The 17,117-nt window shown below is 41.9% G+C and overlaps 2 protein-coding genes and 1 non-coding gene across 5 annotated transcripts; 1 reads left to right on the top strand and 2 right to left on the bottom strand.

The window, feature by feature from the left end:
• Positions 1 to 1,749: 1,749 nt before the first annotated feature.
• LOC121766083 lies at positions 1,750 to 3,828 on the bottom strand. Its single transcript, XM_042162423.1, has 2 exons — positions 3,512 to 3,828; positions 1,750 to 3,374 (listed from the first exon to the last, which is right to left on the bottom strand). The coding sequence occupies exon 2, from the start codon at positions 3,279 to 3,281 to the stop codon at positions 1,953 to 1,955; it is 1,329 nt and encodes a 442-aa protein (XP_042018357.1). The 5' UTR covers positions 3,282 to 3,374; positions 3,512 to 3,828; the 3' UTR covers positions 1,750 to 1,952.
• A 17-nt stretch (positions 3,829 to 3,845) lies between these two features.
• Positions 3,846 to 10,556, bottom strand: LOC121766082. Of its 3 annotated transcripts, none has more exons than XM_042162421.1 (3): positions 10,447 to 10,556; positions 6,860 to 9,514; positions 3,846 to 6,118 (listed from the first exon to the last, which is right to left on the bottom strand). In XM_042162421.1, exons 2-3 carry the CDS (start codon positions 9,506 to 9,508, stop codon positions 4,028 to 4,030), a joined length of 4,740 nt encoding a protein of 1,579 aa, XP_042018355.1. In that variant the 5' UTR covers positions 9,509 to 9,514; positions 10,447 to 10,556; the 3' UTR covers positions 3,846 to 4,027. The 3 variants fall into 3 exon arrangements, with proteins under 3 accessions (XP_042018355.1, XP_042018356.1, XP_042018354.1); XM_042162422.1 differs by having other exon boundaries at positions 3,846 to 5,827; XM_042162420.1 differs by having other exon boundaries at positions 3,846 to 9,514.
• Positions 8,790 to 8,896, top strand: LOC121766217. The gene has a single exon (XR_006042946.1). It is a non-coding gene; the product is annotated as a small nucleolar RNA R71 (small nucleolar RNA).
• Positions 10,557 to 17,117: the final 6,561 nt, after the last annotated feature.

The following is a 17,117-nucleotide window of genomic DNA, read 5'->3' as shown; positions in this document are numbered from 1 at the left end:
TGGGAAGCTCCTTGACTTCAAATCCTCTCAAAACCTTACTTTCTTGCTAAGGTTCGTGGTGTGGGAGTTAGGGTTTGGAAATGAGTGAGAACCCTTTTATATCCGGAGAAAGAAAGAGGCAAAGTTGGCAACAGTGACAAATCGCCCGGTCGGGCGATCTGTAAGTCGGAATATGCCCGGTCGGGCGATCTGGGTAAATCGCGATGAGGCTTCAAACGCCCGGTCGGGCGTTTTGTTGGATGAAAAACGCCCGGTCGGGCGAACATTCTGTGGTCAGCCCGTTCGCTCCGTTTTGCCTGTTTTAGACCTGTTCTTGCATCAAAACTCCGACAAACTTGTTAACTCTAAAAAATAGCTGAAAAGTGGGTGAAACATATACTTTATACCTCAAAAGATTCAACAACATGTGTTAATCACCCATCTAAACATCCTAAACTATGAGTTTGTCAACTCCCCCAAACTTAAACATTTGTTAGTCCTCGAACAAGAAGAAAGAAACAAGACATACAAACTCATGCAAGGATGTGGAGTGTCATCATTGCCTCAATAGAAATAAAATACGACAAGTATCAATGGCCTCGGATGCATGTAAAGTATTATGAAATATAGCTTCAAGTTACTATCATGTACTCAACCTTGCCAATTTGCCCTCTCAAGGAGAAAATGCAATGTGCATTTTAGAAATTTCACTCACTCTCAAAGTATATAAACTCTTGACATAACTCTCAAATCATCAAAACATGCATAGTTTACCATAGGCTTGCTCGAAATTTACACTCTCCTCTACTATGGTGTGATTAAAGATATAAGGTCCGAAAGGTCTTTTCAATAGGTTGTAATGTAGGCTCTTTGGATAGGTGAGGCAATTTTCGGCTAAAGTGACTTTAATTCCCAATATCTTGCTCAACTTCACCAACTTTCTTCCCCAATCTAGCTAGTTCTAGGCTTCCCTAGACTCTTCTCATCTACCAACATTCCATTTTTGTTCTTCACCTCTTTTTCAACCTTCACACACCCTTTCCAATAAATGCCAATTATTAACTATTTCTCACTTTCAATTTTCTTTTCTTTTCTCTCTCTTTTTTTTTCTATTTCTTTTCTTTCTTTTTCTCCATGCTTTGCATGGTAACATCACTATTCTTTCTTTCTTTTTCTTTTGTTTTTCTACCTCAATAAGCTTCTATTTCATTTGCTAATTCCCCCTTTCAAACTTTCATTTCCTTTTGATTTTTCAAAAATAGAACACAAGAAATCCAACCCCATGGTTTGTCAAAGGAAAGGTTATTGGCTCAAAGTGGGCTAACAAAGATTATTAACATGATAACGGGTAAAAGTAGAATTTGGCTAACAAGGATGGCCTAACGTCCTCCCTTATCTCTATGATCACTATGTAGACTCAAAGAAATCGCGAGCAAGTTCTAGAAACATACGACATGCTTGAGATAAATCACACATTTAGGAACAATATAGGCTCAATTCTCACAAGGTCATTTTGGCAAAAGACAAGGCACCATGTAATTCACTTTAGGCAATTTGAAATGAAAAATCAAATGTTCTTCAGCCATATCAACAAGGTTTTCGAAAGTTTTTGCACAAAATCATCATTGGCAACTCCTCCATCATGTCTCACACTCGTTCAAATTTTAATTTTTCTCAACCCTACTATCATCCTAGCCAAGGGAGATAATTCAACACAAAAGGAAACAAGAAAAACAAACCTAAAAAGAAAAACAAAGACACAAACACAAGTGGAACAAGGAAACAAAACCACATAAGTTTACATGCCCACATATCATCATCAAATATCATCAAAAGAATAGGGGTACAGGCCGGGGTATCATCATCAAATAAAGAGGGAGAGAGGTAAAAGAGGGAATCCACTAGACACCCCCCAAACTTATTCCAAGCAAAGCTAGGATAAGTTTGAAAGAGAGTGGATCTCCCATGGACCTTCACTGCGGAGGAGGAGGCGGATGCTGCCACTGGCCACGGAATTCATCGAATCGGGCATTGATGTTGGCCCATTGTGCATTGTTGAAATCAGTGAATTGGGTCCAGTTGGTTTCGAACTGGTCCCATCGCGCTTCATTCTGGACCCAATATTCCTGCTGACGCAACTCCATCCGTGTCAACCTCTCATTGATCGAGCCGTAGTCCTCCTCTTGTCGCTCTTGTCGGCTTCGTGTCCTCTGCGTGCTTGTCCCGGCTTCATCTCCCCCTTGGTAGGTCGGTTGATCCTCACCTTCCTCCTCATTTTCTTCTTCATTCTGCTCGTCCCCCATCTCGATCTCGGGAAAGCCCATGTGGGGCGCTTCATCAACACTCGAGCTCGGGCTCACATCCCTAAATTGCAAGTTCCGCGGATTCACCGCCGTGACTTGTTCGTGGACCGCAGCCTTCATCTTCCAGTTTTCCTTGTGGAAAGGACCGTTCACATAGGTGTTGACGGTGTCCGGGAGGGGGTAATGATCTGCTGCCCTCTGTATCAAATATATCTGCCCTCGTTGGTCCACTCCGACCAGCCTTGTTCTTCTCAGAAAGCCGAAGTCCATCAAGTTGTCACCAATGTCGGCGACCAAGCCCCTCGTCGACACTCCCAGATGGAGTGCAATAGCTGACACAACCGCACCGACACAGAGTGTGCCGGTTTTCTTCTTCGAAGCCCTCTCAAGATGTTTGATCATGAAGTGGCCCAAATTCAAGGGAGCCTCCTTGTGCAAAATAGTCCATAACAGGAAGAGCTCGTCTCTCTGCACACTCCCATGCTCATGACGAGCGAAGGGGTAACATACACACGCCTTCTGGAGTAAGCGCAAGGCTGGGTTCCTAATGAGAGAACCCTTTGCCCTGTTGGCGGCGAAGTTGTCATCAACGGTAGTGATGGCCTTCCAGAAGTCATTCGCATTGTGACTGAAGTTAAACGGCTCTCTATACACCTCCCCTGAAAATCCAAAGATCTCCTTGAATTGTGCCATCGTCACTGTGTACTCAGCATTCCTCATACGAAACTTGATGGCAACTATCTCCCTCCTGTTCATGATTACCTCAAGGGTAGACAAGAACTCCAGTGTAAGCCTCTGATAGGAGGGGTTCCTCTGTGCCATGAAGAGCCCATTTAGTTGCCCCTCTTCACATAGCTCATTGAAGCACTGCTCAATGCCCAACCGTCGGATTGTGATAGGGCATGGATATCTAGCTACCCGGTAGGGTAGTTGTGAGAGTTCGGCCCATTTCTTCTTCTCTTCGGCATTCAAATTAACTCCAGAGTGGTTGGGCGCCATCGTTCACTACCTTTCGGGCTTAGAGTGATAGAAAACGGATTTCTCTCCTTTTTGCTTGTTCTTGAGTAAATCAACCGATTAATCGGTTCAACCCTTGAATTAGATGGATTGGGAGGATGGTATGTGTGTGAAATCAGTGTAAGTGGAAGATTTGAAGGTGGAGGGGCGAGAGAGAGTAGAGAGGAACGAGAGAGAAATGGGGGTAGGGTTTTGAAAGTGTAAAAACTGACCTGGTTTGCGTCTTTAAATCGCGCGAAGAAATCGCCCGGTCGGGCGATTTGCACTTTGAAAATCGCCCGGTCGGGCGAACTTTCTGGACAATCCCGATTTCATCAAACGCCCGGTCGGGCGATTCGTATTTTGTACATCGCCCGGTCGGGCAATCTTGATTTCTGGAAACGCCCGGTCGGGCGATTTGCACTTTGCAAAACGCCCGGTCGGGCAAACTTTCTGGACAATCTCGATTTCTGTAAACGCCCGGTCGGGCGATTTGCACTTTGCAAAACGCCCGGTCGGGCGAACTTTCTGGATTCCAAGTCCATTTCGCCATTTCTCCAGTTTTTTGTCCGCTTTTCACCCATCAAAGCCTATCTCCTGTTCCACTTAAAACACACAAAACACACCAAAAACAAGAACAAAATAAAAACACACCAAAAACACAAAAGCTATAAATTTTACCTACTAGGGGTTGCCTCCCCCATAGCGCAATTGTTTAACGTCATTTGCCCGACGCTTTGCAAGCTCCACTACTCAATCAAGGCAACCACAAAGACCTCGTCTTGTTGCTCCTTGGTAAAGAACCTCTTGAGATTTTGACCATTTGCCTTGAACGTGCTTCCATCGGGTCCTTTGAGCTCCATTGTGCCATTGCTCATGACCTCCTTGATAGTGAAGGGTCCCGACCACTTAGATTTTAGCTTGCCCGGAAAGAGTCTCAACTTGTGGTTGAAAAGCAACACGGCATCCCCCTTGTGGAATTCACGCCTCTCAATCATCTTGTCGTGATACGTCTTCATCCTCTCCTTGTAGATTGAGGAATTAGCATAAGCTTCATTCCTAAATTCATCAAGTAAATTGAGGTGAAGCTTCCTTTCCTTGCCGGCCTTGGTGAAGTCCATGTTCATTTGCCTCACCGCCCAATATGATGAGTGCTTCAATTCAACCGGGAGATGGCATGATTTCCCAAAGACCAATTGATAAGGTGACATCCCGATTGGCGTCTTGTAAGCCGTCCTATACGCCCATAGAGCATCGTCAAGCTTGAGAGCCCAATCTCTACGGTTAGCATTGACACTCTTTTGCAATATTTGTTTGATCTCTCTATTGGCCAACTCGGTTTGACCATTAGCTTGTGGATGATAAGGAGTTGTCACCCGATGCTTCACTCCATGCCTTGCTAAGACCGCCTCTAGCCACCTATTGCGAAAATGAGACCCTCCATCACTTATGATAGCCCGAGGTGCGCCGAATCGCGTGAATATGTTCTTTTGAACGAATTTAATCACCACCTTTGAATCATTAGTTTGGGTAGGAATGGCTTCCACCCACCTTGATACATAGTCAACGGCTAGTAGAATGTATTGGAACCCACTAGATGGAGGAAAGGGCCCCATGAAGTCAATGCCCCACACATCAAACAACTCGACTTCAACAATTGTCGTCAATGGCATCTCCTTCTTCTTAGAAACACCCCCCATTCTCTGGCACTCGTTGCATCTTCTCACGTAGTCCTGGCAGTCTTTGGTGATGGTTGGCCAAAATAGACCACTTTGGAGCACTTTCATAGCAGTCCGGTTAGCTCCAAAATGCCCCCCACTAGGTGCGGTGTGGCAATGCATAATAACGGACTCCCACTCCTCTTGAGGGACACATCTTCTAATCACCATGTCGGCACATCTTCTAAAAAGACAAGGCTCGTCCCAAAAATAGAACTTCACGTCGTGGAAGAACTTCTTCTTTTGATAGTCCTCAAGTCCTTCGGGAATCACCTTAGCAACAAGATAGTTCACAATATTGGCATACCATGCCACTTGACCCTTGGCCACATAAAACAAATGCTCATCCGGGAATTCTTCATTGATGACCAACTTCAATTTTTCCTCTTCACTAGCATGCTCCAATCTTGAAAGATGATCCGCCACCACATTCTCACACCCTTTTCTATCTCGGATTTCCAAATCAAATTCTTGAAGGAGCAAGATCCACCTTATAAGCCTTGGTTTTGCATCTTGCTTAACAAATAGATGGCGGATGGCGGCATGGTCAGTAAAGACAATAGTTTTGGCCCCAATAAGGTAAGGGCGGAACTTGTCAAAAGAGTAGACCACCGCAAGCATTTCCTTCTCGGTAGTGGTGTAGTTAGCTTGAGCCGAATCCAATGTCCTACTAGCATAATATATCACCCGGAATATCTTGTCTCTCTTTTGTCCCAAAGCCGAGCCTACCGCCACATCACTTGCATCACACATGATCTCGAAAGGTTGAGACCAATCGGGGGAGATCAAGATTGGGGCACTCACCAACGCCGCCTTGAGCTTCTCAAATGCCTGCGCACATTCAAGAGTGAAATCAAATTTTACATCTTTAGCTAGTAAATGGCAAAGGGGTCTAGCAATATGTGAAAAATCTTTGATGAAACGCCTATAGAACCCCGCATGGCCTAGGAAGCTCCTCACGGCCTTCTCACTACAAGGATGTGGCAATTGCTCAATGGCAACTATCTTGGCTCTATCCACTTCAAGTCCTCCGGCTGAAATTTTGTGTCCCAACACGATCCCATCACGGACCATAAAATGACATTTCTCCCAATTGAGTACTAGATTGGTCTCCTCACATCTCTGCAAAACTTTGGTTAGATTATCCAAGCAACTATCAAATGTCATACCAAAAACAGAGAAGTCATCCATGAAAACCTCCATAATATTCTCAACCATATCATGAAAAATGGACATCATACATCTTTGAAAAGTAGCCGGGGCATTACAAAGCCCAAAAGACATTCTCCTAAATGCATAGACACCATAAGGACACACAAAAGCCGTCTTATGTTGATCCTCGGGAGCTATCAAAATTTGGTTATATCCCGAATAACCATCGAGAAAACAATAATACTCATGTGCGGCTAACCTATCCAACATTTGATCAATAAATGGAAGGGGGAAGTGATCTTTCCTAGTGGCCAAATTTAAAGCGCGATAATCAATGCAAACTCTCCACCCGGACACCACTCTAGTAGCTATCAACTCATCATTTTTCCCTTTCACCACAGTGGTGCCCCCCTTTTTAGACACCACTTGAGTAGGACTCACCCACTCACTGTCGGATATAGCATATATCATACCGGCATCTAACCATTTCAACACTTCTTTTCTAACCACATCTTGCATAATAGGGTTTAGTCGCCTTTGGTTTTGTACCTTAGGCTTATACCCCTCGTCTAAATGAATTCTATGCATGCAAACGGTTGGGCTTATTCCCTTAATATCCGATATGGACCACCCAATGGCTCTCTTATGCTTCCTAAGAACTCTCAACAATTTATCCAACTCGAAACTAGAGAGAGAAGATGATACAATTACCGGAAAAGTGTCATTCCCTCCAAGAAAGGCATATCGCAAGTGTAGTGGAAGTGGCTTCAACTCAAGCTTCTTGTTTTCCCCATCTTTATTGCTATCTTCACTTCCACTCCTAAGAGGTAGAAATTGTGGACGAAGTGATCTAGGGATTTCTTTAGCCGAGTCCAAAGCACCTACAAATTCCAACAACTCGGGGTTAGCATCCAAAACATCAAAAGAATGAGAAGAATACATGGAATGAGAAATGCATCTCTCTAATTGATCATCCAAGTAAGAGGTCGGTGTCACTCCTCCAACACACTCATCCATCACGGTCACAACATTGCAATGTTGTAGGCTTCCTCCCGGTTCCGCATCATGCCTCTTTAAGGCCTCATATATCGAAAATGTCACGCTCTCATCATTGAGACGAAGTGTAAGTTCCCCTTTTGAAACATCGATCATGGCCTTCCCGGTGGCAAGGAACGGTCTTCCCAAAATAAGAGGTACAATTCTATCCTCTTCCATGTCCAACACCACGAAGTCAACGGGGAATATGAACTCATTCACCCTCACCAATATATCTTCTGCTATGCCCGAGGGATATGCCACCGATCTATCCGCCATTTGCAAAGTAATGCTAGTCGATCTCAATTTACCAATATTCAACTTGTTGAAGAAGGACAATGGCATAAGATTAATGCTAGCCCCTAGATCACACAAGGCATTCCCCACAAAGCAATTTCCAATAGTGCACTCAATAGTGAAGCTTCCCGGATCTTGCATTTTGGCCGGCAACTTCCTTTGAATAATTGCACTGCAACTCTCCGTCAAGTTGACCGTCTCATAGTGCCCCCATTTCCTTTTTTGTGATACCACATCCTTGAGGAACTTTGCATAACTTGGCATTTGTTGAAGTGCTTCAACAAGAGGGATGTTAATTTGAACTTTCCTAAAGATATCCAAAAATCTTGAAAATTGTTCATCCTTCTTTTTCTTTTGCATCATTTGAGGGAAAGGAAGTTTAACTTCCGTGGGCTTAGGAGGAACTATTGTCTCGGCTTGATCTTTTGGTGGGCTCTTCGTTGATGCCTCCACTTCTATTGTCTCTTCTTCTTCGGGTTGCACAATAGCTTCCTTTTCGGGCATAGGGGGGCTCTTATAGCTTGTTCCACTCCTCAAATTGATAGCCTTGCAATCCTTTGGGTTAGGAATGGTGTTGCTTGGGAATTGCCCCGGTTGATGAAGTTGGCCCACGGCTTGGGCAATTTGACTCATTTGATGCTCCAAAGCCCCCATTCTCGTGGTGACCTCCACTACCGCCGTCTCAACCTTATCAATTCTCTTAGTAGATTGTGTCATGATTCCATCGGTCTTCTCCATTAGAGCTTTTAGAAGCTCATGGGTGACATCATCACTTGAAGGTTTAGAATTGGTGGGCACATTAGCGGCCCCACTTGTCGACCCACTAGGTGTAGGGAAACGAGGTGGTGGAGGTGGTTGGATAGCATTGTTTGGATTGCCATAAGAAAGGTTTGGATGTGCATTGAAGGGTGAGCGATAGCCTTGGTAATTACCACCCCCATTGTTAGGGCGATAGTTGTAGAAGTTCCTTTGATTCCCTCCTTGATGCACATAATTGACATCTTCCACGGTATGTAAAGGCTCTCCCATAGGTGCCACTCCCAAACTAAGGCCATCCACCTTTTGATTCAACAACATCATTTGTTGGTTGAGAAGATTGAATGCATCCGAATCCACAACCGAAGCCACCGGCATTGAACTATCTCGGCCCGAGCTCCAACCCTTGCTAGTATAGGCAAGCCTTTGAAGCATCTTCTTGCACTCCTCGACCCCCTTGTCCAAGAATGAACCCCCCGAACCAAAGTCTAATTGACTCTTGATAAACTCCGAGCATCCATTGTAGAAGAGGCTCACTTGATGGCCCGGAGATAACCCATGGTTGGGGCATTTCTTTAGCAAGGCGTTGAATCTCTCCCAAGCCTCGAACATAGACTCTTGGCCCTTCATTTTAAAGTGGGAGATCTCTGCTTGGAGGTTGAGAGTGGAGCTTAGAGGGAAGAATCGATCCAAAAACTTTTGGGCTAAGTCGTCCCAACTTGTAACCGAGCCCGGCTCAAGGTTATCAAACCAATCTCTAGCATATCCCGACAATGAGAATGGAAATAGCCTAAGTTTGATTGTATCGTCGGGAACCCCATTAAGCTTAGTTGTATTGGCAATCTCTAAGAATTTAGATAAGTGCCTATTAGGATCCTCCGTGGGCCTTCCCGAGAAAACACGTTGCTCCACAAATTGAATCAATCCTGTCTTCAACTCAAAATTGTTGGCATTCACCCTTGTATCATAGGGTGGATGTGGGATATTGACGTTCCCAAATGCATCTCTAACCGGAGCCTCTCGCCTCCTTTCCTCCTCTCTTTCCCTTCTCATCTCCGCCATTTCTTGTTGTAGTTGGAGAATGATTTGGTCTTGATTTAATGGAGGTGGAGGTGGAGGGGGAATTCCCTCATTGTTCCCATGTGGATTTTCCATTGGCTCAACTTGATGTTGAGCTCTTGCTCTTCTCCTTCGTCCTCCTCTTCTTCTATTGGCGGCTTCTATCTCTAAATTAATCGGCTCAAGGGGTAAACGACTTGAGCGCGTGAGCATAAAAACCTACACAACACAAGAGAGGAAACAAAGTCAAAATAGAGCTAAACTAGAAAACTAAACTAGATAATTAAAGCAAGTAAAATGTCTAAACTAGTATTCTCTATCTTTTCACAATATCAAACACAAAAGCAAATTTAGTCCCCGGCAACGGCGCCAAAAACTTGACTCGTGCTAATTTAGTATTCAAAAGCGTCACCCGCAAGTGTACGAGTTAAGTAGCACGTGGTAAGCTAAATTATCGATCCACGGAGACTAAAAGCCGGTTTGAATACTATGATGTAACTTTGAACACTATCTAGACTAATAAAAGGGGTTTTGGTTTTCTTAACTAAGATCAAAGAACAAATAAGCTAGTAAGACAATTAACTAAGAAAAACAAACAAACAAAGATAGGTTTTCACACAAATTGGGAAAGTATAGGGAAATGGATCCGTTAGAATGGATCAAGGATTTCATCTATGGGTCATGCTCATCTATTGGGCCTCAAATGCGGTTAGGAAAGTCGGGATAATCGGTTAGACCCCCTCTCGGGTGCATCTAACACGTGGGTCAATCTCTAGTGTAGGAGTCTCGTCCATACAATTCGAGATTGACTCCAAAGCACAACGGACCCAAGCCCTCTCTCTAGCTTATGCATCTCTCGATTACATATAATGCACGGAGTTGTTGATTACACATCTATCCTAATCTTGTATTTCTCAATAACATCAATTAGGTACAAGATTTATCTAATTGGTAGCTAAGCAATTAGATATTAAAAGACCAAGGTTCAACAAAACCAACAAAAGAGATAGATACGCATTCAACCATAGATTCAATCCATACAATCCATTCAAACTTCACCAAATCCCTACTAAAAGCTTAGCTACTCATAGTCAAAGCTAACATAAAAGCAAAAACAAGGAAAACAAAGCTACACATAATAGAAATGATACTAGAACTCCCTATGGTGGAATTGATGGTGGGGGGTCTCCTTCCTCCAATCTCTTGGAAATGGGAAGCTCCTTGACTTCAAATCCTCTCAAAACCTTACTTTCTTGCTAAGGTTCGTGGTGTGGGAGTTAGGGTTTGGAAATGAGTGAGAACCCTTTTATATCCGGAGAAAGAAAGAGGCAAAGTTGGCAACAGTGACAAATCGCCCGGTCGGGCGATCTGTAAGTCGGAATATGCCCGGTCGGGCGATCTGGGTAAATCGCGATGAGGCTTCAAACGCCCGGTCGGGCGTTTTGTTGGATGAAAAACGCCCGGTCGGGCGAACATTCTGTGGTCAGCCCGTTCGCTCCGTTTTGCCTGTTTTAGACCTGTTCTTGCATCAAAACTCCGACAAACTTGTTAACTCTAAAAAATAGCTGAAAAGTGGGTGAAACATATACTTTATACCTCAAAAGATTCAACAACATGTGTTAATCACCCATCTAAACATCCTAAACTATGAGTTTGTCAAATTGATGTGATGAATTTTAGGATTTTCTACTTTTCCTTCGATTTGGTCAATCGATTTCAATGCATCGACTTGGTTGGTTTCTATTCGGTTTCGTCGCTAGAGCCGTTAATGAGGAGGATGAAGGAGGCGCAGGCCAGGGCTAGGATGAGCCCGTCGAGGCCGAGCTAGGGGCAGTTGCCGGCGGATTTGGATTTGGCGAAGTTTTGCTCGGATTTGATGTATTTGACGGTGGTGATGGAGAGGCCCTAGGCGAGCTAGATGCCGAGGAAGACGGTGATGGGGACGAGGTTGTAGGCGAGGTGCATGAGGCTGGTGGCCCCGAGAGGAGGAGGGCGGCGGAGGTGAGGATGCCTGCGGCCATGACTTCGGGGAGGGCGAAGGAGAGGTTGGAGTATTTCAGAGTATTTGATTAATTCATTTTCTGTATTTTCATTTTACATTTATTCTAAATAAAATTTAAGTAGTTGAAGTAACGAAGTTTGAAATGATGAAAAATCTGGAATGGTGAACAATCAGGTTAATTGTAGTGTCGTTGTGAACAATCTGGAGTGGTGGAACAATTTGTGTTTTCTTTGGAATTGTGAGAGCAAGAAGAAGTGGTACAAACTTGGTTGCACACCAAGTGTTTGATAAAACACCCATTCCAAAATTCAAAATAAATTTATTAGATTTGGTTTAATTAGATATTAGACATTAATAAAATATATTTATTAACTTAATCCGGTCAAAATGTAATTAAAATTCGCTGACCGTCAAATTTTTGACGGAACAGTCCAAAATGGACCAAATGTGACTCGTTTTTATTTGTGAGAGACCAAATAATTCAAAAGATAATGTTTTAGACCAAAATCAAAAAATCGCAATATATTAAGGACCAAAATGAGCCATTAGTCTATTTTTTATACGTAAATCTGAATTATTTATTTTCGATATAAATTCATTGATCAATATTTTCATGCATATATAAGACTCTACGTCTAATTATTACTCTACCCTTTTAATTATAGTTATTTGTATATTAACATTTTAGGATGTCTACTATTAAATGGATTTTATATTAACTAATTTATTTTATTCATATTTTATTATAAAGTTACTATATCTATGTTAAATAAAATAAGTGAATAAAGTATAGTAAATATAAAAAAATTAAAATGAAATGTATCACTTACTTTAGGACATCCCAACAAGGAAGATAAGGGCACCCGCAACGCGGCGCGCCACTGTCCCGCGTTCCGTCGCGGAGGAACGGAACGCTCGCGCGACGCGTTGCAGCACATTGTCCCGTCCCGATTCCGTCCCGCGACCCGTGCATGCGAGACACGGGACGGACTGTCACGCCACGCGCCGTGGCGACGTGGCGCGCCCCTGCGCCATGCGTGATGCCCACTCGCCGGTCCGCGAGTGGGCGTCGTCACGCTCACGCATTAAATCAATTTTTTTTTTAAATCGAATTTAAAAAAAACACTTTTTATTTATAAAAATTGTTTTTATATTTAAAAATAATTTTTACAAATAAATGAATACAAGAAATCGTAATAGCCCATATATTTGACGGGCTTGCGAATTTATGAAATCATTCTTGGTTGTTTCTCTTTTATAGAGACATCCTTTAATGTTTTATGTTTCACTTTCGATGTGGGACAAAATCAATCTTGGTTGTTTCTCTTTTATAGAGACATCCTTAATGATTTTGTCCCACATCGAAAGTGAAACATAAAACATTCAAGGATGTCTCTATACAATTGTATTTTAAATTATGTCATTTTTATTTTTTAGGATTTTAATTATGTCTTTTTTTATTTTTTTGAATTTTAAGTTGTATTTTTATTTTATGTTGTAATGTTATTTTAATTTTAATGAAGTGTGTTTGTTTTAATTGAATTGGGTTGGAAATAAAAATAAAAAATGAAATTGAATGAATAGTAATTTAAGGGGGTTTAAGGGACGATTAAGGGACGGAGCGTTGCAGGTTCTGTCCCTTAGTTAAGGGATGGAGTAAAAAAGTACAGTGAGACCCTCAAATAGTAGTTTAAAGGACGGTTAAGGAACGGTGGGGGGACAGCGTAGTGAATGCTCTAAATCACTTAAACAAGAGGGTAATATATTAAGGTGCAATTATCGATGGCTAGAGTTAGAATTATTGAATTAGTAACAGCTGAAACTCAATTTACGATTAAAATAGCATCAATTATTTGTGCACGCTATTTCATTACCAAAAGTTTTGTTAATTGACTTAAAACTGCAATCATTTGTCAATTTTACTGCTATAACACAATTTTTAAATCACACCAATCACAACTAGCTTTCAATTCATTTTTAATCGAAAAACCATTTCTTCTGACTTGTACTCCTTCCGTCCCATAATAGATGGTATACTTAGAAAATGACACGAGATTTTAGAAGATATTATTTTGTGTGTTAGATGGAGAGCAAATAGTATATTTATATTAATGTGAGAAAGAGCTTTTTTTAAAAAAAATGAAATGTGACATCTTTTATGGGACAAACTAAAAACGAAAATGTGACAACTATTGTGGGACAAATTAAAAAGGAAAGTGTGACATTTATTATGAAAGATGGAGAGTATTATATTTCAACCAAAACATTAGAAATCTAATGTTACAGAGACAACTGCCTAAATTTACATGTCGTGTAAGAATTGTAATAAATCGTTGGACGCAAAAGGAGTTATAAAATACATACTTTTATCCTTAAAATAAAAATTATCTTCATTTTGGTATGTCCCTTAAAATAAATAAAAAATTAATTTTAGAAAAAAAAATTTCTTTGGTGTAATGAGAGTCATTCTCCATTAATTCAGTTACTTTTTTCTTTGTATCTCTTTTATAGTTTTATTACCAATTGTAAATAATCCAGATAATTTCAAAAAAAAATAATGAATAGAGATAATATAAAATAATAATTACTCTGATGTAAAATGGATTAATCTTTGAGTCAAGGAAAACAATAACAAATGCTAGCATCTCCAATGGCGGCGAGCTGGCCGGCTAGCAGATTTTCGGCGCTCGCCGGTCCGCTCGCCGAACCATTGGAACTGGCGAGTGCCATTTCGGCGAAAAAATCGGCGAGCTCTGGCCGATTCGCGAGCGCTCGCCGGTCTGCTCGCCGCCATTGCAGGCTCAGGACCGGCGAGCAATCGACGAGCGAATTTAATGTTTTTTTTTATAAATTTTCGAAACACTATATATACGCGATTTGCACATCATTTTCATTCGCACCACTTGTTTTAACGAGTACTCAATCTATCTTAATTTTTGTACAAGATCAACAACGGGAAATGAGCACCGTTGGTGGTAGTAGTGGTGGTAGTGGTGGGGATGATGAGGAGTACGATCGTCGAATGAACGAAGCGTTAGAGGCCTATACGAACCGTGAGATTGATCGGCTGCTGCAGAGGGCCTTGCAGCCGGCGGTACCTCGACCACGACCAGTTGTCCACCGCCGAACAGTGATTGAACGTGATCACATAGCTGCACATCAGCGCCTATACGCATTGCTGATATAATGTACGCCTGTATTATCATGCACAACATGATTGTCGAAGATGAAGGTGTACGACTGACTAGTTGGGCCAACGACGATAATGAAGTCGGTCCAAGCCACGGCATAGCCGCCCCCAACGTACGAAATGGGGTCCCGCACGATGAAGCCGGCCTCCTCCAAGCACATGCCGACATGCGCCAAACGGATGCTCATATTCGACTCCAAAAGGATTTAATTGAAGAGTTGTGGGCGCGGAGGATTGCACGGCGTTAGTTTTTTGTAATTATGTAATTTTTTCAAATGTACTTTTTTTAAATTTTAAATAAAATAATTGGATTTTTCCGTATCTGTGTCATAAATTTAAATCCGTATTTTGTGTGATTGTCAATTATTTGTTTTATATAATTAGGGGTGATGTGGCTAGGCTATTGTTGGGCTATTTGTTTGTCCTGATGATGTGGCAGGAGGATTTTTAGTGCTGATGATGTGGTAGGAAGAGTTTGTGGCTGTGCTATTGCTGGGCTATTGTTGGGCGAAAGCCACTGGAGATGCCCTTATTGCTTTTCATTCGGTTCCATTAAATATTCTGTATTTCTTTTTTTTTTCTGAACGATCCTTAACAAATACTACATCCATCGCATATTAAGTGTCACATTTAGTATGGGCGCGGATTTTAAGAAATGTAAAGAAAAGTAAGTTGAATAAGTTAGTAGACTATGGGTCTCACTTATATATTATATTAGTTTTATAATAAAATGTGAGTAAAATTGATTGTTGGAATGTGAGGCCTACTTACCATTTATGGTAAAAGTGAAATGTGACTCTTATTGTGGGATGAACCGAAATGGCAAAATGTGATACTTAATGCGGGACGGATGTAGTATATCTTTTTTCATTTTTACTATTACTTTTAAGTAGAACTCACATTTTACTAACTTATTATATTCACAATTATTATAAAATTAATACAACATCCGTCCATAAAAAATAGACTAGTTTTACCATTTTGGGGTGTCCACCAAAATTAGAATAAGTCTAGATATGGAAATTTTTTAATAAATAATAATCTTACACATCATTTATAATATAGGTCTCGCAATCCACTAACATTCATTTCACTACATTTTCCCTCACTTTCTCTTATTTTTTCTTATCTCCCTCTTACTTTATCATTTATATATTAAACTACGTTTCATTTATAACTTTGTCTACTTTTTTAGATAGAGATGGTATATGAAGCAAGACTCACATTTATTAACTTTTTCTACCCACATTCTATGAGAAGAAACAAATTTTTTAAAAGTACCGATAAAAATATAAGTATAATTCTAAATTACTTTTAAAATTTGTGAAAAATGTTTAAATTGAGTAAAATTTTTGAGAACACACACACGTAAGACGTGGAATCCCCCACCCGTGGTCTATTTAAATGACGGAAAACAATAGATATCAGAAGCTCTAAATTCGTAGACACAGAAAATTGAGAATCCTTATGATATCTCTTATGCTTACATGTCTTCTTCCCCTTTCCACACTCTCTTTAAATCTCTTCCCCTTCCTCCTGCATCCTCCTCCTCCCTCTGAGTATTAAACCCCGAAATTCATGCAAATGGAACCGCAAATTTTCGATTTCATCAAATTTGACAAGGAAAAGTCATCCGCCACATTCCTCACAATCGCTAAATTGCGCCACTTCTTCGAGCTTCTGCTCCTCCTAGGACTCCTCTCCTGGTCTTCCGCCCGTGCGCCACCGCTCTTCCGAGCCGCCGCCGCCTACGGTGTCGAATTCTCCACCTACCTCTTCAACCACCACGTCGTTTTCCTAATCGGAAACGCCATCATTTTCTGCCTGTTCCTCCTCTGCCGCCGCCAGAGCGATTCCGCCGCGCCGGGCGACGATTTCTACGACGAGTACGCGGAGGCGGATCGCGCCGATCGGGCTCCGCCGGCGCAAATTGCAGTGCGCGCGGAGGTGGAATCGCAATGCGACGAAAACGACGACGTTTCGGCGGCGATATGTAGCGCGAGGAGGCAGATAAAGCGGTTCGAGAGGACGCAGTCGGAGAGGCTGAGGCGAGAGATTAGGGCGACGCTGAGGAGATCGGAGACGGAAGTGCGGCGAAAATCGGTGAGCTGCGGCGGGGAGAGGCTCAATGCGGCGGAGATCGAGAGGCTGAGCAGCGAAGAGTTTCGGCGCAAAATCGATGCGTTCATCGACGAAAATTGGTCTACGAAGAAAAAGTAGAAGTAGTGAGATGAGTAATTAAAACTGGGTGGGTCGAATTGTCTGATGCTCTGTTTTTTATGTGTAGCTCTGGCCAACTTCATCTGCTTATTATACATATTTCTCTAATTTCAATAATCATCTCATCTATATATGTAATTTACGAGTAAATTGTGTTTACATTGCTATATTATTACACAGTTATTTCTATTATATCAAGAGCCATTAATCTTATTTTCTCGTCGTGTCATTTTTATTACTCCCTTCTGTCCTCATAGTGATGGATTCACGATCCTAAAACCAAGGGACCAAAATAAAACTGTCAGAAGTTAACGGAGAAGAAGTGGCGACGTCGAAACTATCGGAGGGGGTGACAATGGAAAATTCACGCCCGGGTCCATCGTAGTGGATCGCCGGAAAAGGTCCATTTG

This window comes from Salvia splendens, chromosome 14 (genome assembly GCF_004379255.2).
Source record: "Salvia splendens isolate huo1 chromosome 14, SspV2, whole genome shotgun sequence".
Classification (NCBI taxonomy): Eukaryota; Viridiplantae; Streptophyta; class Magnoliopsida; order Lamiales; family Lamiaceae; genus Salvia; species Salvia splendens.
This window is presented reverse-complemented; position numbering and strand designations above follow the sequence as displayed.